This window comes from Macaca mulatta, chromosome X (genome assembly GCF_049350105.2).
Source record: "Macaca mulatta isolate MMU2019108-1 chromosome X, T2T-MMU8v2.0, whole genome shotgun sequence".
NCBI classification, from domain to species: Eukaryota; Metazoa; Chordata; class Mammalia; order Primates; family Cercopithecidae; genus Macaca; species Macaca mulatta.
The window spans coordinates 159,586,658-159,608,442 of NC_133426.1; the positions used below are offsets into that span (position 1 = coordinate 159,586,658).

The 21,785-nt window shown below is 46.1% G+C and overlaps 1 protein-coding gene, 1 long non-coding RNA gene and 1 other non-coding gene across 3 annotated transcripts in view; 2 read left to right on the forward strand and 1 right to left on the reverse strand.

Annotated features, from left to right (window-relative positions):
- The window catches only part of ZNF275 (zinc finger protein 275), a 24,855-nt gene extending 17,581 nt beyond the window's left edge, over positions 1–7,274 (forward strand). The window contains exon 4 of the mRNA XM_001082824.5: positions 1,039–7,274. Coding sequence (XP_001082824.2) covers positions 1,039–2,195 — 1,157 coding nt within the window. The 3' untranslated portion in view covers positions 2,196–7,274. The remainder of the gene's footprint in view (positions 1–1,038) is intronic.
- Positions 5,848–5,951, forward strand: LOC114675256 (small nucleolar RNA U13). The gene has a single exon (XR_003726340.1). It is a non-coding gene; the product is annotated as a small nucleolar RNA U13 (small nucleolar RNA).
- Positions 5,880–21,585, reverse strand: LOC144338617 (uncharacterized). The gene is made up of 3 exons (XR_013412863.1): positions 19,894–21,585; positions 15,076–15,218; positions 5,880–14,820 (listed from the first exon to the last, which is right to left on the reverse strand). It is a non-coding gene; the product is annotated as an uncharacterized LOC144338617 (long non-coding RNA).
- Between the last annotated feature and the right edge of the window lie 200 nt (positions 21,586–21,785).

Consider the following 21,785-nt stretch of genomic DNA (forward strand, 5'->3'; position numbering starts at 1 on the left):
CTGAGCTCTTGGGCTTGAGGTTAGGGTTGAAACAGATGAGCTCTCAGGGGTTTGGGTTAGGGTTGGGGAGCCCAGATGAGCTCCTGGGGTTGAAGTTAGGGTTGAGAAGATCAGCTGTCCTCTTGGAGGTTTTGAATTAGAGTTGAGGAGTTCCAACTGAGCTCTTGGGGTTCGGGTTAGGGTTGAGGGGCCCAGCTGAGCTCTTGGAGTTGAGATTAGGGTTAGGGGATCCAGCTGAACTTTTGAGGTTGAGGTTAGGAGTAGAGGGGCCCATTTGAGCTCCTGGGGTTGAGGTTAGGGTTGAGAGGATCAGCTTGGCTCTCTGGGCATTCGGGTTAAAGTTAGGATCCCAGCTGAGCTCTTGGGGTTGAGGTTAAGTTTGGGAACCCTGCTGAGTTCTTGGGGTTAAAGTTAGGGTTGGGGGGCCCACCTGAGCTCTTGACAGTGAGGTTAGGGTTGAGAGGATCAGCAGGGCCCTTTGGAGATTCAGGTTATATTTGGGGATCCCAGCTGAGCTCTTGGAGTTGAAGTTAGGGTTGGGGGTCCCAGCTGAGCTTTTGGAGTTCTAGTTAGGGTTTGGGGCCCCAGCTGAGCTCTTGACGGTGAGGTTAGGTTGAGGATCAGCAGGGCCCTTTGGAGATTCAGGTTATGTTTGGGGATCCCAGCTGAACTCCTGGGGTTGAGGTTAGGGTTGGGGGCCCAGCTGAGCTCTTGGGGTATAGGTTAGGTTTGAGAGGATTAACTGGGCTCTTGGGGTGCTTGGGTTAGGGTTAGGGGGCCCAGCTGAGCCTCTGGGGACGTGTGTGGCTGCTCTCCAGTCACAGAAGGGGTGACCTCCTCAGCACCACTGTGGTAGAGTGTCCAGAATGGAATGAGGCCCCTCTGCCCCTGGCTTCTGCAGTCCTTGCTTCTGGTGGCTTCCGGGCCCAGGCCCCATGCTCAGTGGCTGTCTCAGAAAGAAAAAGATTCTTGACAAAGGAGAGGCCCTTTCCTCCGTCCTCCTCTGCAGACTACACTGCCTTGTGTTTATCGTTTCAGAAAACACCTCTGCGACCCGACACCAGACGATGGGGGAAGACGCCCAGCCACAGGAGATGGCGTCCACAAGCTCCCCAAGGGCCAGTGGCCCCAGTCCTGAATTCAGACAGCATGGGGACTCTGACAGGAAGAGAGGGAGCCCACAGAATCTGCCCATAGAACATCATTTTGCTTGTAAAGAGTGTGGGGACACCTTTCGGCTTAAAGTCCTGCTTGTCCAGCACCAGAGAGTCCACAGTGAGGAGAAGGGCTGGGAATGTGGCGATTGCGGGAAGGTCTTCAGGGGGGTGGCGGAGTTTAATGAGCACAGGAAAAGCCATGTAGCTGCGGAACCCCGGCCCGGCCCCAGTAGGGCCCTGGAGAATGCCGCGGAGAAGAGGGAGCAGACGGAGAGGGAGGGAAAGCCCTTCGAGTGCGAGGAGTGTGGAAAACGGTTTAAGAAGAATGCAGGCCTCAGTCAACATCTGAGGGTCCACAGCAGAGAGAAGCCCTTTGATTGCGAGGAGTGCGGGCGGTCCTTCAAAGTCAACACCCACCTCTTCCGACATCAGAAACTTCACACTTCGGAAAAGCCTTTCGCCTGCAAGGCATGTAGCAGGGATTTCCTGGATCGCCAGGAGCTTCTCAAGCACCAGCGCATGCACACTGGCCACCTGCCCTTCGACTGCGACGACTGCGGCAAGTCCTTCCGAGGGGTCAACGGGCTGGCTGAGCACCAGCGCATCCACAGTGGGGCCAAGCCATACGGGTGTCCCCACTGTGGCAAGCTCTTCCGAAGGAGCTCGGAGCTCACCAAGCACCGGCGGATCCACACGGGTGAGAAGCCCTACGCCTGCGGCCAGTGCGGCAAGGCCTTCCGCCAGAGCTCCAGCCTCCTGGAGCACGCACGCATCCACAGTGGCGAGCGGCCCTACGCGTGTGGCGAGTGCGGCAAGGCCTTCCGCGGTCCCTCCGACCTCATCAAGCACCGGCGCATCCACAGCGGACTGAAACCCTATGAGTGCGACAAGTGCGGCAAGGCCTTCCGCCGGAGCTCCGGCCTCAGTCGCCACCGGCGGATCCACAGCGGGGCGCGGCGCTGTGAATGCAGCCAGTGTGGCCGTGTCTTCAAGAGGCGCTCGGCGCTACAGAAGCATCAGCCGACCCACCACGAGTAGAAATGCCCTGCGGTCCCGCGGGACAGGGACGGAATCCCCAGAGGGGATGGCAGAGTCAAAGGAGATGAACAGTTTTGTAGCGCTTATATATTTTGTCTTCCAAAAGGTTGAGACCGATTTATACTGCCACCAGCAATTTATAAGTGTTACGTTATGCCCATCGAGAGTAGCTTGTACCATTTAACTTAGTTTGCCTAGTTTAACTGGTAGGAAGTACCATCGAGGTACACATGCCTTGAATCCAAGAATGAGAGAGGACAAATCTGGATGTGGGGTAGGGAGGGGCTTAGAGGTCATCAAGTCCAAGCTCCCCCCGCCCCAGAAAAATACACAGAGCTATTCCACGGTGGCGTCCTTATAATACGATCCCAACTTTCCTGAAGAGAACGTTGCCCTCATGATTTTTGGCCTACTTGAATTTATAAATTTTTAGGGATGTAAATAGAACACTCAAATGTCTTAAAATATTTAATTTATTAATTTAGTTATACATACATACTGTAAATCACATATTATATAAAATAATATATTAATTTAGAAAATGCCCCATTTTTGCCATCCTCCCTTTCACGAAATCATTTTACTCTGACTCCTCACGGTCTTCACCGACATGGGAGCCCTGTTTGAGTCATCAGACAGTTTCAAGATACACCCAGTCACTTCCATCCGAACTCTGCACGGTAGCTCAGTGACAATCCCTTCATGAGGCTCTCATTAGAAATTTTCTCCCAAGCCACAAGACCATATTTGCAGAACATAAGGACTATTTCTCTTGTCATTTTTTAATCTGTCCTGTGACTCTACAATATAACCACTTAAGGTGGTACTTTTTCAAACAACCTTTAAACGTCTTTTCTTTTAAAGCACCCAAAATGTTGTTGTGAGGCCAAACGCCTAGTAACAGTTACTGAATCTGGGTTAAATGTCTGTATCTTTTTTTCTTAAACCATTTCAATTTCGTGTCCCCTATACATGTCCAAAACTAGCATCGATTGGGGTTGTTTTGAACTAATGGGTCTTGTCCTCAAGCAGCACTATTTTGTTCAAAACAAAATAGTTGAGAGCATGCCCCTAAGAAGAGATACATCTCAAGGACTCCAGTGCAGGGTGACGCCTCCTTTTGGAAACAAGAGCCTCTCCTGGTATCAGGCCTAGATGGTACTTCTCCAACCTTCCGTTTCTAGCTCTGTAAAACGGGGGTGATCACAGCACCTACCTCCGAAGGTTATCACGAGGACTGCCATCGTGCCTGCAGAGTGCCAGGACCACCAGCCTGGCACGGAGGTACACACTCAGTGAAGGCCATCTGCTGTCATTGTCATTGTCATAGTTATTGCCATTATTCTGTGGCTTGTCAGTACCAGAACTGGGGATAGACCCCAGGCCTCCTGACCACCAGTCTCATCTTCTTTCTCTTATGCAATGACTTAAATGCTGTTTCTGTTGCATGCAAATTGTTTGTTCATCTCCTTTGACTAGTTATCAAGTTACCTTCCGATATATTGACTTTACGTGGCAGTTCTTTCTATATTGATGGTGATGTTCTCTTTTCCAGTTTTATTGCTTTGCTCTTTGTGGCAGTTTTATTACATTTTTGTTGTGAAAGCTTTTAATTTTTACATATCCAAGCATTCATTTTTTGTCCACTCTGTCATAACTTTCATTGCTTCTGTAGCTAGATATGATGACATTTTCTCCAGAATTTTAATTACAAACAAAAAGCTGCAACCCTTGCTTCTGTAGCTAGATATGATGACATTTTCTCCAGAATTTTAATTACAAACAAAAAGCTGCAACCCCTGCCCATCGGAAGGTGAGTACACCAGGTGGGCAGGCTGGATGGAAATGGGCCAGAGAAGCAGGCTCTTTCCTCATCCGAGATGCAGACTCCGTGTCTATCTGTGGGCACCACTTGACTATCCAACCTGGCCACTGCAGCACACTGGAGATGCTCCCATCATAGGTTAGCCAGAACTCTGTGACTGTTCATCAATATAGACCCCGCCAGCAGCAGCAGGGCTTGGCCTCACCTAGATCAATGGGGTGGTCCAAACTTGATCTGGGAGCAAGCAGCCCAGCCATCCTTTGAGCTCCTGGGAGCTTTGGCAGTGCTCGGAGTGGATTCAGTGACTGAACAGCAGATTCACCCACGAGACATCTCCTTGGACACAAGAAGACTCGCCTGGACCACATCCTCCTTTCAGCCAGTGACTCTAGAACTAGAAAGAGATTGGTTCATAGGCTTCTGCTTTGGGCAGCTAGGGGAAAATTCACCCATGTGTTCTGGCATCACTTCCTGCAGCCACACCTAAGCGAGGGCAACAGAGCAGAGGCTTGGAGAGGAACCCTGCCCCTCCGATGGCTTGCGTGTTATGTGGATGGAAGCTGGCAGCACTGCCCTGGGCTATGACTTGCAACAGTCATGACCAGGAGGAGCACTAAAGCAAAGGTTTGGAGGGCAGTGGAACCCTTCTGACAGTCTGTGTGGCATACAAGTAGAAGCTGGTCCTCCTGGGTCCGAGCTGCCATTTCTAGCGGGCTCCCCCAAGAGGAACAGCAGCAAGGTCTGGCGAGGAACCTGCCCTTCCAGTGGTCCACAGAAGCCACAGATAGAAGCCAGCCCCACCAGGGCTGTGGTGTGACTTCCCAGCAGCTGTGGCTGGGGACAGGGACACTAGGAGGGCCTGGCAAGAAAGTGTGCCCTTGTGGGCCCACCAAGGCTGAGGCAGAGCTTCCTAGCAGACACAACTTGGAAGGGCTTCTCAGGCTCCCATCCTGGGAAGCAAGGTCCTACAATGACCTCTGTGACCTTGGCCAGAAGGTCCTCTCAAATGGACCCAGGCCACCACAGTGGCATTATACGACATCTCCACCCTGACCCCTAGGCTGGAGAGGAGCCAAAAACACTTGTTACATAGTGATTCCTTTTGCCCTGTGGGCCTCAGTTCTTGGAGTAGTTGTGAATCTGTGTCTGAAATCACTACTTTCTTCTCGGATCCGTTTTCTCTTTTCGAGTTGTTAGGATGTGTTTTGTACAGCTGTCATTTGATAAAGAAGGTTGACCTCGACCAGGGCAAGTCTGGCACCTTTACCTAGAAGTACTCTGCCATGTCTTGCCCGTTCGTTCATCGTTTGTTGCGTTTCATAAGGGATCCCATTGAAGTAGATCCCTTTTATGAAGGGATCCCATTGAATGCAGCATTAACTCAGAACGTAGCATAAAGTTGTCACTGCTCCCAACTGGGACGTGGCATCTTGGCATCCCTTCCTGTCCTCCTTGACTCTTTCCCATCTTCGGTTCAATAATTTTCTCTCAAACAAATGCTCTTTTAGAGTTAACACTAAAGATCTGGTCTTTGCTGTCAAGGTTGACGGAACAGCTGTTCGTAGTGTTTGCGGTAAAACCCGTGTTCTCTTTCAACGCAGTCTGTGGCTTTAACGTGTGTCATTTAATTTCGCCGAGTTCATTTCTCGCCTCTGGTAACTTGGGGTGGATTTCCTTGGGCTCTCTAGGTGTACTACTATGTCAGATGCAAAATATCACCCAGCTTCCTGTCACATATCCTTGTCTGTGCATTCATGCATCTACCTCGTTCCAGTTTTCTTTCTACTCTCATGTATTCCTATTGCGAGGGAATGTGTTCTTTTCCTGATCCTTTTGTAGTTCATACACGTGACAATTGGGTTTTCATGCACATGTGTGAGATGTGCCTCCTTCAAACCTTGTTACTATGTTGGCACATTACCCGCCTGGCATGGAAAAAGAAAAAAAAAAAAAAGAAATATGTTCTTTTCCTACCATTTGAAAAAAGAAATCCTCCATTACTTTTATTAGAGTTTTGAATACTTGTGAAAATTTTCAAAAGAAACTAATTGTTTACCATTTCTGCTGCTTATTACAATGAGCTGTGTCCGTTAGCTGTGTCACCCCACTCTTGCATTTCCAGAATAGTCCCCACCCGATTGCAGCAGGCATCTTTCTCCAGTGGTGTTGCATTCCATGTGCTTGATTTTGTGCTAGAACTGGCACAGCGCCTGCCCTACCTGCAGCCCTGGGTTGTGGCCCTGTTGCATACCATGTGATTTGCCACCCCCCTTCTAGGCCACATTAATTCAGCCAGACCTGAACACCTGACCCAAGGGCAGCAGGCAATCTTCAGAGCATAGAGCTGGCAGAACACGACGGACCATGGACACCACCAGGCCTTCCAGATCGGCAATGCAAACAAGGAAACAGAACCTTCTAGGCATCAGAAGGTGTGGGGGGCAGCACAGTACTCAGAGGAGTGAGGAGTGTGGCACCTGCTGGGAGGAAGGCCTGGCCATGGTATGTTCTTGGATTTCTGGCAGCAGCCCTCATTGGTCCACGTGCGTCCCCACTACAGACTCCTTGACTTGAGTCAGCTTGAGTGGGTCTCTACTGTTTTCTATTGCATTTTGCCACTTGACTGCTTTCCGGCCAAGTCGCACCTGACTGCGTGAACACCTGTTTAAATGTGTGTTCTCTGTTCTCTAAGATGGGTGAAAGTTGATGCCTTCTAGTCTCAGTGAATTTAACCTGTGATTTTATGTCTAGGTATTGTTCCTTTACTGAACCCACCACGTGCAGGCCATAAAATGAGTGAAGTCACAGCTCACCCTGTTCTCTTATTTTTGAAGTGTTTCACGATTTCCAGCATGTCCATCAGAGGGGGGGATTGCTAACTTCTCTTACTAATGTGCTTGCATTCTGTGGTTCTCATTGCATCACTTTGGGTGTTTACTTTGCAAAGCAGAAACTGTCTCTTTAAACTTGGCCCTCAGTGTCATTTGCGTATCTCTGTATTTTTCTGTTGGGTTGGCACTCTTTTCTCATTCCCCCCATCTCATTACCTTGTCTGTTTTCTGGCACTCACTATAATCAGCCTTGCACTAGAGCTGTTTGTGGACTTGGCTTCACCCCCTCCTCCTCAGCCCTCCCCCACCCGTTTAATTGTGAGCTCTTAGAAGACAGGGGTGGCCTTTCGTGTCTGATCCCCTACCAAATCTAGCACAGTGCCTTGCATCAAGTAGATTTCAATAAATATATGTTAAATGGCATTGGTCTTCCTTGACGTCTTTTGTCACAGCTTCGTTTGCCACTTCCCTTGCTCCTTTCTCCATGCCATAGGGTTCTATACTTGTCCTTGCACTTGGAAACTGCCCCCTCCTAGGGTCCAGGTGCTGTTGTGGCCCCCGCTGGGAATGGTTATTCCAGTGCTTGCTGGGCACTTGGAGGGAAGAGGAAGCACCCTGATGGGGAAGCTGGTTTGCCTGGAGCTCTGAGCTCTCCCTCGGCAGAAAGGGGTCTTTCATTCAGCCTCCCCTCACTGCAGCGAGGGCTCCCCAAGTTGTAATTCCAGGTGGGAGCAGAAGACAAGGCCAGATCCTCAGCTCCTCCCTCAGGGACTGGGAATGGGATTAACATGGCTTTGGGACTTGAGAATCATCCCACCTCTCTAGGCTGCATAGGGGTGGGAGCAGGAGTTCATTCCTCTTGGTGGCCTGTGGCTGGCCCTCTGCCTGGTGACCACTGCCTCAGAGAAGTCGGGGGCAGGAGCAGGCCCCAGTTTCCTGACCCTTCTAAATGCCAATGGCTCAGCTGTGGAGCCAGCAGCCCAATTGCAGAAGGACATCCCATCCCTTGGGCTCCGGGGTGCACATCCCGATGGGAGCCAACAGGAGGAGACAACATGACTCTCTCCACTGCCCCAGTCTCCCTGGCTTCTGGCAGGGGCCCATGCTCATCACCACTGTCAATTCTTCTACCCCAGGTGCAGCTCTGGGTGGGTGGAGCGATACTGCCCCCCCTTGAGGGTTGCTTCCTACTTGGCAAGGCAGCCATCTCCCAGTGCGTCTACCCCTAGCCAGTGCCTGCCCTGGTGTGGCCCAGCCCTCGCCACTTGCAAGTCACTTAGTTGCTGGAAAAGCATCATTATGGCACTTGTTACTGAGAATTCCACCTGTTTGTTTTTTCTTAAAACGTGTGCAAGCTGTTCTGGCAAGCCTCAGATGTGCATGGGTCCATTTGCACAGCTGACACTGCACCCAAGGCAGGAGGGGACAGCATGGGGTTTCCTCTGGGGGTCCTATGGGCCCCTAGTAGGCCAATCGCACCTGACTGCGTGAACACCTGTTTAAATGTGTGTTCTGTGTTCTCTAAGATGGGTGGATTGAGAATGTTATCTCAATCCTAGTAGAGGATTGAGAATGTTATCTCAATCCTAGTAGAGGATTGAGAATATTGTCTCCTGCCCCTCTCCTAGTGCCCCTGCCTGCCTGAGCACTGTAGCTCTTCCAACACCACCCTCTGTAGAACAAACAAGAAGGCATCTGAGGAAATGGGATGTGCCTTTTGGCTCTCCTCCCTGGTGGAACATTAAAAAATCCAAGATTATTGGAAAGATCACGTGCTACACCCTAGAAGTCTCTTGCTGGCCTGAGAGTTCACAGTCCCCAGCCCCTAATCTCTGGGCCAGTGTCTGCAGCCCCGATTCCTCTAGCCCAGATTCCCCATCACAGCCCTCAGCCCCAGCCTACCTCTCATTGCAGAAAGGACAGGCCAGCAGGTAGAAATGGGGGCTTCTGCTTTCATGCCCACTGCATTTTAGCTTCCCCTCCCCAACACTCTCCCAGCCTATTTTCCTGAAGCTTCCAGAGCTGTGTCTTTGTCCACCCTCATTAGTCTCCAGTAGACGTGATGCACCTTCTGGGCTAAAATGCATTTCATTCAAAAGCTCACTGCACAATAAAAAAACATGGCCTCAAATTTTTTTCGGGCAAGATGTGTCAGAAAAACTCTATGCTCTGTCATCCCTTTTCTGACCTTTATTCAACAAGTATTTATTGAGCACCTGCTCTGTGCTGGGCCCCAGAGATGTAAAAGCAAGTGACAAGGTCCCTGCCCTCAAGGACAGAGTGCCAGAGAGAAAACAGACATGCAGCCAAAATGTCACCACAAGTGGGGCCTATGTAAATGTTCACCAAGCTGTGCTCCTAGGTAGGATTTGTGCACTTGAGTGGAGGTGGGTTACACAACAACTACCAAGCCAAATGCATATACAACATTAGTGGATAAATCCCCCCACTCCCTCCTCAGATGCTATGGGATTTTATTAATACATTACTCTCTGGCACCTCTCCATCCCTGCCCCAGCCCTGCTCCATCAGCCTCACTGGCATCCCTGCCTCTTTGCCTTGCCTTGCCTTTCTGGGCCCAGTCCATGTTCCACTCTGCACCTGTCGACCTCTGGGGAAGAAAGGCAGCTCCAGTGGGGTGGTCCTCACCCAAGCCCAGCAGGCCCCACCGTGCTACAGAGAGTTCTTTACTGAAAGGTCAGCCTGTCACCTCAGCACTTTCAAAGGCGGGTGGGGCCGGCACCTCAGGGTGCTGTGAGCTGGCTGTTCTACGTCACTCCCGGGATACTGTACTGCTAGTTCTCTGTCCATCCCAGTCCTCTGCCACATCTTCTCCAACAAGCCAGCTTCTCCCACAAGTTTAAGTCTGTTCATCCCTTTCTTCCCTATTGCAAATTCTGCAGTCCTGAGGTGTTTCCTCTGGGCCTCTACAGTCCAAGGACTTCTGGCACCACCACCCCTTATTGAGCTGTTTGTCATTGGTGTCTACAGGTGTCTCCCTTCCCCACAGAAGTCTCCTTCACCTTTGAACACCCTCCTGCTGGATGCCACAGAGGCCCAGACAGAGAGGGTACTAACTACACCCTGCCCCCAACCGGGAAGAGGCCCCTCCCTCCTCCCTGGGCTCCCTGTGCTGCCAGACCCTGACCCCATAGCCTGGGAGGGGTTGCACCCCCAGACTGGGAGCCCCCTAGTGGGGCACATCTTCCTGACCTCACTGGACACCGGGGCCCTGGATGAAGATGTCTTTGGAATTCATGAGAGAAATTGGTTCTCCCACCCAGGGCCATGTCCTTGGGGATGGGACAGGTGGGACAGAATGTAGCCTCAGCCTGGGCCTCACCTCATCTCCTGCACCCCCAGATGGAAGTGGTGGAGATGATGGATCAGATTGTCCACTGGGTGTGGAAGGACTCATCAGGACTGGGCTGGCCCCAGCTCCATGGGTCCCCAGCCACAGAGCCCATGGCATTACCCATGATGCTGCTGAACCTGGCAGAGCAGCTCAGGGAGGCAGACAAGGAACTGGCGGGCAAATATGCAGAGCTGGGGAACTGGTGCACTTGGAGGATTCTGCAGCACATGCAGGTGGGGGGGCCTGGGGACCTGGGCAACAGGGGGCCCTCTACTCTCCAACTCCCCAGGGTGTCCTCAGGCTTTACACACCTGGAGAGAGAGACATGGGGAGGTCCCCACCTGAGGAAGGTGGAGGGCTGGAGGGCTGGAGGGAGGGTGCAGAGCCTTAGGCAAGGCCTGACAGCAGGAGACCCTCCAGATCCAAGTCCCTCCCAGGCCTCTGGGTGGCCACTGCACAAAGGTGCTGACCTCCTGGTTGGAGGTGGCAGGTGGGTGGCAGGTGCCTGGAGAATGGGGATGGATGAAGCCTCCACCATGGCTCAGAAGGTCCCCAAGGCCAGGAGCTGCCAAATGGGAGGGGCCAAATGGTGGAGGATGGGTGCGTTGCCCCTGAACCTCAAGAAGCCTCAGGGCACCAAGCCCACTTTGGAAGGGCAACAAATGCCAATGACCAAAGCCAAAGCCCAAATTTCACCATTGGGGAATGAACTTCCAAGATTCAATAGTAATTCTGAAATTTATCTCTGGTATGGTTTGGCTGTGTCCCCACCCAAATCTCATCTTGAATTCCCACATATTGTGGGAGGGACCCAGTGAGAGGTAATTATCCAATTACCATGGGAGCAGGTCTTTCCCATGCTGTTCTCAGGATAGTGAATAAGTCTCACAAGATCTGATGGTTTTTAAAAGGCACATTTTCCTGCACAAGCTCTTTTCTCTTGTTTGCTGCCATGTGAGATGTGCCTTTCACCTTCTGCCATGATTGTGAGGCCTCCCCAGCCACGTGGAACTGTAAGTCCATTAAACCTCCTTCTTTTGTAAATCACCCAGTCTTGGGAATGTCTTTATCAGCAGCATGAAAACAGACTAAAACAGTAAATTGGCACCAGTAGAGTGGGGTACTGCTGAAAAGATACCCGAAAATGTGTGTGGAGGAAAAGTTAAATGTTAAATTTGAACTCAATTGAACATGGACACAAACAATGGTCACCAAGTCCTGGAACAGGTTGTGTGAGCCCCTTGAGACGTTCATCCACTGCTGTTTCAGAGAAATCTCCATTTCAATCTATTCCTATACATTGAAAAACGATAGACAATTGCAAAAACAAGTTGACCTTTTTATATTCCTTGAGCCCAGTCGTGAAGGGCCCTCGTGACTGGGCCTCATGCCAAACAACTCGTTACAAAAAGAGCTAGGGTCCCAGACTGCACCAAACCTTCATGAGACCTCTCCTATTCTGTGCCGCAGATGAGTGGCCAACTCTGGAGCCCAGGCTATTGCTTCCCAGTCTGATGGTGAATCCTCCATGGTCTGGTGAGTGAAGTGTCTGACTCTGGAGCCCAGGCTGTTGCTTCTGACTCTGGAGCCCAGACTGTTGCTTCCCAGTCTGGTGGTGAATCCTCCATAATCTGGTGAGTGTAAATATATATATATATTCCCTTCTCCCCTTCCCATTGCAATTTGCTTATTGTATCAATCTGTTTATTATATCATTTGCTTATTATTATATCATTTGCTTATTATATCTGCCTTGCCATTTACATGGGATAAAATTTGTTTACCCTTAAAAGTATTGTGTGTGTGTCTTTTTTCTCCCCTCATGCATTTCCTGCACAGAACAATATGGAAGTGACTGGAAGTGGGTAACAGGCAGAGGTTGGATTCCAAATTTTGAAGGACTCAGAAGAAGACAGGAAAATGTGGGAAAGTTTGAAACTCCCTAGAGACTTGTTGAATTTCTTTGATCAAAATGCTGCTAATTATATGGACAATGAAATCCAAACTGAGGTGGTCTCAGATGGAGATGAGGAGCTTGTTGGAAACTGGAGCAAAGGTGACTCTTGTTATGTTTTAGCAAAGAGACTGGCAGCATTTTCCCATGCCCTAGAGATTTGTGGAACTTTGAATTTGAGAGAGATTATTTAGGGTATCTGGTGGAAGAAATTTCTAAGCAGCAAAGCATTCAAGATATGACTTGGGTGCTTTTAAAGGCATTCAGTTTTAAAAGGGAAACAGAGCATAAAAGTTAGAAAAATTTGCAGCCTATCAATGTGATAGAAAAGAAAATTCCCTTTTCTGAGGAGAAATTCAAGCCGGCTGCAGAAATTTGCATAAGTAAGAGTAAGTCAAATGTTAATCACCAAGACAATGGGGAAAATTCTTCTAGGGTGTTTCAGAGACCTTTGTGGCAGCCCTTCCCATCACAGGCCTGGAGGGCTAGGAGGAAAAAATAGTTTTGTGGGCCAGGCCCTGGGTCCCTCTGCTGTGTGCATCCTGGGGACTTGGTGCCCTGTGCCCCAACCACTCCAGCTGTGACTAAAAGGGGCCAAAGTACAGCTCGGGCTATTGCTTCAGAGGGTGGAAGCCCCAAGCCCTGAGAGCTTCCACGTGGTGTTGAGCCTGCAAGTGCACAGAAGTCAAGAATTGAGGTTTGGGGCCAGGCATGGTGGCTCACACCTGTAATCCCAACACTTTGGAAGGCTAAGGTGGGCAGATCACTTGAGGTCAGGAGTTCAAGACCAACCTGGCCAACATGGAGAAACCCTGTTTCTACTAAAACTATAAAAATTAGCTGGACGTGGTGGTGCCCGCTTGTAATCCCAGCTACTCAGGAGGCTGAGGTTGGAGAATCACTTGAACCCAGAAGGTGGAGGTTGCAATGAGCCAAGATAATGTCACTGCACTCCAGGCTGGGTGACAGAGCAAGACACTATCTAAAAAAAAAAAAAAAAGTTGAGGTTTGGGAACCTCCACCTAGATTTCAGAGGATGTATGGAAATGCCTGGATACCCAGACGGAAGTTTGCTGCATGGGTGGGGCCCTCATGGAGAACTCTGCTAGGCAGTATGGAAGGGAAATGTGGGGTCAGAGCCCCCATACAGAGTCTACTGGGGCACCACCTAGTGGAGCTGTGAGAAGAGGGCCACCATCCTCCAGACCCCAGAATGGTAGATCCACTGATGGCTTGCACTGTGCACCTGGAAAAGCTGCAGACACTCAACACCAGCCTGTGAAAGCAGCCAGGAGAGAAACTGTATCCTGCAAAGCCACAGGAGTGGAGCTGCCCAAGTCCGTGGGAGCCCACCTCTTGCATCAGCATGACCTGGACATGAGACATGGAGTCAAAGGAGATCATTTTGGAGTTTTAAGATTTGACTGCCCTGCTGGATTTCAGGCTTGCATGGGGCCTGTAGCCCCTTTGTTTGGGCCAATTTCTTTCATTTGGAACAGCTGTATTTACTTAATGTCTGTACCCCTATTGTATCTAGCAAGTAACTAATTTGCTTTTGATTTTACAGGCTTATAAGTGGAAGGCAATTGCCTTGTCTCAAATGAGACTTTGGCCTGTGGACTTTTGAGTTAATGCTGAAATGAGTTAAGACTTTGGGGGACTGTTGGGAAGGCATGATTTTTTTTGAAATGTGAGGGCATGAGATTTGGAAGGTGACAGGGCAGAATGCTATGGTTTGGCTGTGTCCCCACCCAAATCTCATCTTGAATTCCCACATGTTGTGGCAGGGCCTCAGCAGGAGGTAATTATTCAATTACCATAGGGGCAGGTCTTTCCTGTGCTGTTCTCATGATAGTGAATAAGTCTCACAAGATCTGATAGTTTTTAAAGGGACGTTTCCCTGCACAAGCTCTCTTCTCTTGTCTGCTGCCATGTGAGACATGCCTTTCACCTTGCACCATGGTTGTGAGGCCTCCCTAGCCAGGTGGAACTATAAGTCCATTAAACCTCCTCCCTTTGTAAATTGCCCTTGGGTATGTCTTTATCAGCAGCGTGAAAACAGAGTATTAAAATCTCCAAACCTAACTGTTACTATAATGCAATGATCCATCTTCATCCTCACTTTCAGAGCTGGCCCTCTGGTGCCCAAAGCAGACTCCTGGGGTCCCTGTATTGGGCTCTTAGCCACTTCCTGCTGGCCACAGGATGACACCTGATGCTCCTGGAGCAGCCAACTGGATTCCAGAAGAAAGGCTTCAGTGACATGTTTTCCAGAAGGAACCTGGCTCCTAGGATTAACAGTTGGGTCAAATCTCAAAAATTCTTTGCCCTTAACTACAGAAAACTGCCAGCATCTATAGCGGTCATAGTCACAAGATTTCCTTTAACTTTTCAGCAAGTGTTTTCCTAAAGCATTCTGTAAAGTCTGGCTTGAAGTTTGTGTAGTTGAGATAAAAATGTGTTTGACTGCACTCCAGCCTGAGAGACAGAGTGACATACTGTCTCAAAAATAAATAAGTAAATAAATAAATAAATAAGTTTTTTAAAACGTGTTTGAGAACCACATTTTTCTCCAGTGCTTTATTTTTTTTCTTTATATTTTTATATTCTTTATTTTGGGGGGATTAGAGACAATTTATCAAAGACACAATTGTACACAGCTTTGGAGTTTTTCCTCCTGGAGGTTCTCCTTTTTTTTCTTGCAAGATGAGAATTCCCCATGGTGCTCTTTCTGAAGACACTTATGACTTAAATGGAGTCAAACAAGTAAAAACTAAATTCCATTCTTAAAGTTCCTTTATTCAATGCTACAAACGCTGGTGTGCCAAATCATCAAGTGAGATTTTTTATTCTGTTCTGTGTTGTTATTAAAAATGTATGAACAGGTCAGGCACAGGGGCTCGCTCCTATAACACTAACACTTTGGGAGGCTGAGGTGGGCAGATCAGTTGAGCGCAGAAGTTTGAGACCAGCCTGGGCAACATGACAAAACCCCATCTCTACCAAAAATACAAAAAAAAAAATAGCTGGGTGTGATGGCACGCACCCATAGTCCCAGCTACTCAGGAGGCTGAGGTGGGAGGATCTCTTGAGCCTGAGAGGTAGAGGTTGCAGTGAGCTGTGATTGCACCACTGCACTCCATCCCGAGTGATAGAATGAGACTGTGTCTCGAAAAAAAAAATGAATATTGTCTATTTTATATTCATTTTTAATTACACAAACAAAACGTGAACATAATCTCATTTTAAAATATTAAACAAATATGAATAAAATAAAAACCCCGTTTAGTCACTATCTGGCCCCTCCCAGTCACACTCCCCTTTCTGAAAAGATCTGTCCTGATGTTTTTCTGCCTATTTACCTGCATATATGTACACACACAATAGACAGTTTATCATGCCATCTGCTTGTCATGCAACTTACTTTCTTCACATAACTAAGCATGGGAGAATGTTGGGAGAGTGTTGTTAACTACAGCTCAGTATTTCATAGCATGAGCATAGTGAGGTTTATTTGACCCTTCCCCTTCTTGGTAAACATTCAGGTATTTTCCAGGGTTTTGCTAATAGAAACAATGCTGAAAGAGCCTTGCTCAGAGCTCTTGTGCACAGGTGTGAGCTGTACAACAGATGCTGAGTTAGGTAGAGTGACACTAGATTGCTTCAACAAAGAGACCTGCAATAAAGCAGTAGCTTAGAGAAAATTGAGGATCATTTCTCATGGAAGTCTGAGCCATGTAGTCCTGGTTGATGGGGCAGCTCTGCTCCACACAGTCACTCAGAAACCCCAGCTCCTCACGTTGCCTTTTTCCTCTCTTCTCTAGGACAGCACTTCTCAAACTCTATGGTGAAAGGCCAGTTTATGTCATTCAATTGTAGAGTGAAATTTTTTTAACTTACAATAAAGATGCCATGGTGATATTCTGTTACTATAAAAGCCTTAATATCTGTACTAACCCAATGTAAACTAAAAATAAAGTCCTAAGCCCCCAGCTGACTGAACAAACCCCCTCTTGGCCAGGGAGACATTAGAAAACCTTAAAACTGAGTTCACAGCCATGATGAGACAGGAGGTCAGACATGCCTCATTGTACTCCCTCCCTTTTGGAGATTAAGCACAACAACTAACCTGCATTGGTGTTAAAATAGAGATCATAAGACTGACAGAACAGACTCTTGATGACAATTAGATGTGAAATTATAAACACGACCTAAGGCCATGCCATGCAAGGGTTAAGTCCCACACCCCTACACTTACAGAATGAACTGTGCTCTCACTGCCACAAGCTTTTTCTTTTTCTCTAGCAGCTAAACAAGCACTGGCCTTGAAATAAGCAAGATTATAAATAATTGCCGCTCAGCCAGCTTCAGACATGGACTAACTGAACCCCTGTTCCACCAGACGTAACTACAGCTTTGATGGGACAAGAGATTGATTTCAGTAAGTTTCTCCTGATAAGACCAGCAGCCACATGCTGATTCTTGCCAGTTTACAGAGATTTCATGCTTGAGTGACTTCATGTCCTGAAAAGACCTTTGGATGTATAAGACCTAACTGTAATACATTTAAATGTTAAGTCTCCACCCCAAAGTGAACATGGGTCATATGTTACATGCATGTTTGTTCAGTATACGTGTGTCGGGACCCCCTTTATGAATATTCATAGCTATTCCTGTAACCTGTTGAATATGTATGTTTAGCTAACCTGTCCAGCACTAAGATCCTAGCCCAACCCCTCCTCCTTCGAAGTGCCTGTCTCTTGTCTTGACCAGAGGCACACTTCCCAGCCTGTGGGATGACCACCTTGCAAGCTGTAACCCTTAAAAAGAAGTAAAGTCTCCTTTCTCCTTTCCAAATTTATAGATTTGTTTAAAAATTAACGCTGGTCATGGACCCACCACTAACAAACAATTTGTGGGTGCACAGTGGTTCAGGGACCCTGCTATAGCAGCTCCACTTGAGGAGGAGCTCAAGTGGGGAGTGGGCACCACACTCACCCCAAGGGATGCTGGGATAATCTTGTCTAGCTGAGCAGCCTAGCACCCAGGAATAATAGCCCTTGGGCCAGGGAGACAATGAGCAGTCAGAGATCTCCAGAAGTGGCATTTACTGGGTTCAAAGGGTACAGGCATTTTAAAAGTAGATTCTGGCAACTTTCCCTCCAAAAAAGCCTGTACCAAGTGGCAAGAGTTCCCATGTCCCCCCACCCTAGCCAAAACAAATGGGCAAAAATGGCAGATACTTCCTTATCATTTGCACTTCCCTGATTACTAGTGCTGTCAGGTTGAACATCTTTTTACTATTACAGACCATTCAATGGCCTCTTCTGTAAACTGCTCTTTCATACTCTTTGCTGATTTCCCTATGGACATGCAGTTCTTTTTATATGCTTGATAGTAACCCTTTGTCTGTTATGTATGTTGTAGATGCTTCTTCCACTGTGTTTTGTGCTTTTTTGTTTGTTTTTGTTTTGTTTTGTTTTGTTTTTGAGATGGAGTCTCACTCTGTCGCCCAGGCTTGAGTACAGTGGTGCGATCTTGGCTCACTGCAAGCTCCGCCTCCTGAGTTCACACCATTCTCCTGCCTCAGCCTCCCGAGTAGCTAGGACTACAGGTGCCCGCCACCACACCCGGCTAATTTTTTTTATTTTTAGTAGAGACGGGATTTCACCGTGTTAGCCAGGATGGTCTCGATCTCCTGACCTCGTGATCCACCCACCTCGGCCTCCCAAAGTGTTGGGATTACAGGCGTGAGCCACCATGCTCGGCCCCACAGTCGTATTTTTAACTTAGTTAATGGCACGTTTATTGTCCTACAGAAGTTATATTTTTCACAGTTATGTCCTCAAATGTATCAGGCTTTTCTTTCATGGTGTGTGCATTTTGTGCCTTACTTAATAACATCTTCTTTATCCTCTAGTCTTGTTTTTATAAATTTGCTTGTATACTTTTCTTTTTACAGTTTTGTTTTTTATGTTTAAACTTTTTACTATTCACTCAGGAATATGTCTTTTCTATGATATATAGTTAGGATCTATTATTTTGTTTTCCTTACATGAATAGCCAATTGTCCCAACACCATCCTTCCCCTGATTATTTGAAATGCCAAGTTCATCACATAGAAAGTAAGCTCCATGCTTCCATGAGGGCAGAGGCTTTGTTTTCCTCACCCCTAAAATAATGTCTGGCACATGATGATTTGTCAACTGAATGGATGGATGAATGAATTCTAAGTAGCCAAATTTTCATGGGTGTGTTTCTGGAATTTCTGTTGTGCTATCAATTAATATGTTGATTCTTGCTTCAATACTCTACTGTTTTAACTATTGCTTTATAAGTTTTGATATCTAGTAGTTTCTTTCTTTTAAGATTTTTTGCCAATCTTGTACATTTCTCTTCCAAATTGATTTAAGATTTGCCTCCCAGGTTCTATTGAAATCCTTTGGGGATTATTATTGGGATTGCATTAAAGTTATAGATTACTTTCAGAAGAACACACGTCTTTCAAAGTTGAGTCTTTCTATCCAAGAACATGATATATCTTATCATTTATTCAGACTACTTTTATGTCCTGTAGTGAGTTTTTATATTTTTCTTTATATCAGTCTTATGCATTTTTATGCCTTTTAAGTTCAAATGATTTTATAGTTTGTGTTGCTCTGAGGATTACGAGGTTTTCAAAAATAGTATATTGGTTAATTGGTCATTGCTGGAAAGGTAGAGCTTGTGAAAACATCTCATATGAACATTAAAGATTTGTCAGGTCCTTCTTTTAGATTCTTTAGAAAATGAGCACAACATATCTGAATAATTATAGTCTTTTCTCGTCCAACATTTATACTCTGTATTTATTTCTTGTCTTGCATTGATCAGGCTGAGTCCATTACAGAAAGTTGGCAAGGATGCTGAGAATAGATGCTGAATTTTATCAAATGTTTTTCCTACATCAGTTGAGATAATATATTATGTTTCCCCTTTAACCAGTAATGAAGTGAATTACATTAATAACTGTTAATATTGATTTATCTTTGCATTCTTGGAGGGAACCTGTACTTTGACATGATAAAGGATCCTTGTAATGCCCTCATGGATATGAGGTGTCTTTGTGTTTTTGTTCAGGAGGAAAATTGATCTACACAGTGCTTTTACTGTGCAATCTTATTCCAATTTTGGTATCAGAGTTATAGTAGCCTCGTAAAATGGGTTTGGATGCTTTCCATCTTTTCCAATGCAGAGAAGGGTTTGTACAATATGAGAATTACCTATTTCAATTCAGATTTAGCAGAATTTAACCATATAACCACCTGGGCCTGATGCAATATTGAAGCATAAATCTTTGACTATCTTTACATTTCTTCTATGGATATTGGTTTATTCTGATTTTCTACTTCTTGACCAATTATTATAATTTGTATTTTTCTAGAAAATTTTCTATTTTATCTGTATTTTCTAATTTATTCACATAAAACTATATATAGTATTCTTTTTGTGTGTGTGAGACAGAGTCTTGCTCTGTCGCCCACGCTGGAGTGCAGTAGCACAATCTCGGCTCACTGCAACCTCCGCCTCCTGGGTTCAAGTGATTCTTCTGTCTCAGCCTCTTGAGTAGCTGGGATTACAGGCATGTGCCACCATGCCTGGCTAATTTTTGTATTTTTAGTAGAGATGGGGTTTCTCCATGTTGCCCAGGCTGGTCTCTAACTCCTGACCTTAGGTGATCCGCCCGCCTCAGCCTCTGCTGCGCCCGGCCTATACATAGTATTCTCTTACATGTTTTAGAAAAACAGGCTCTGCATCTGAAGTTTACACCCTGTCCTGTTTCTTATTATATTTATTTGTTTTTTCACCTTCTTTTCTCCTGACCAATATCTCCATGAATTTGTGCATTTTTAAATATTGATATTTTCAACTATTCTGGGCTTTTTGCAATTTATTTTATTAATCATTATTTTCAGTATTGGGGGCTTTCCTTTAGTTACTAATGTCTTATTTTAGTGCTTTGTATTCAATAAATATGGTTTCTGCCTTTGAACTTGAGATTTTCTTTGCGACCAAATATATAGTCAGTCTTGAATACTGTTTCATATACATTTGAGAAGAAAATCTGTGTTATCTGATTGTCAGATGCAGTTATGCACACTGTGCACCTCTTAGGTCAAGCTCCTAACTTGCGTTATTCAGAGCTTCTATATTATTATTTATTTTGTTGTTTCCTTGGTCTATCAGTTCCTGAGAGAAGTATAGCAAATCTCTTTCACTCTGACTATGAACTCGTCAATTTTTTCTGAACTTCTATCAGGTTTTTGTTTCACATATTATGAAACTATATTGGGCACTAACCCTTTAAGCTTGTGTCTTTTACGTATAGGAATAGTCATATTTGTCCCTGAGAAAGCTTTTTGCTTTGAGCTCCATTTTACATGATAGTAGTATTGTTCTACTTGCTTTCTCTCTGTTAGTATTTTCCTGGCCTTTTTAAAATCCATTTATTTTGACCCTTCTCATTATTTGTTTTGTAAAAAGTTTGTTGGGAGTAGTAGTGTTGCAAGTTTCAAATCTACATTTCCCATTCTCCTTTGCAGATAGGGGTGGCCAGTAAAATGAGAGTGGAAGTCATTGGGTGTAGCTTCTGGAAAGTTCCTGACAGTGGGCTGAATTACCAGGAGCTGCCCCATTTGGTCCCCACACTTTCTCTTTCTCCTAACCTAGAACACATATTTAATGGCTGGAGCTTCAGCAGCTGTGTTGGTGCGTATGGAAAAAAAAAAAAAAAAAAAAAAGCCAAGAAAATAGTAAAGATCTCTCTTGACATCCTTGAGCAACTAACCAAAGCCAGCAACTGCCTACTTCCATACATCTCCATACATGGAAAAAATAAACTCTTTTGTGTTTAAATCCCCATTGCTGGTTGTCTGTTACTCCATTGAATATAGTTCCTAATTAATACATTGCCTGTGGAGGCAACCAGTATTCCCCAGTTTTTGTTTATTCTTCTAGAGATGTTCTTTTTACTGTCATCATTTAAGTATATTTTTCAACTTTTTATAATGGGCAATTTCAAACATACACAATAAATAGCAAATGGTATAATGAACCTCCACATACCCACCACCCAACTTCAACAATTATCCATTGACATTCTATGCATGTACATGCACACACACACACACACACACACACACACACACACACATTCCTGTTTTATACAAATGCTAGCATACTACTCACGCTGTGCTTTACTTTTCTTTCTTAAATTAACATTGTGTGTTGGAGATGGTTTATATCAGCACCTAATTTCTTCATTCTCTTTAATGTTCATCTAGTATTCTTTTATCTTTTCACAAAAATATATCTGCAGAATCAATTCCTGCATGTGCAATTGCTGGGTCCCAAAATGTAATTTTGATAGATGTTGCCAAATTACCCCCACAGAAGTCATACCAGGTCCAACTCCCATAAGCAACATAGGACAGTGCCTATTTGCCCACACTCTTGCTAACATTGGGTGCTATCAAACTTTTCTACTTTTGCCAGTCTGATAAATGAAAGCAGGTGGTTTTGATTTGGATTTCTCTTATTTGGAAGTCATTTGTATTTCTCTCCCATTAACCATATTCCTAGTTTA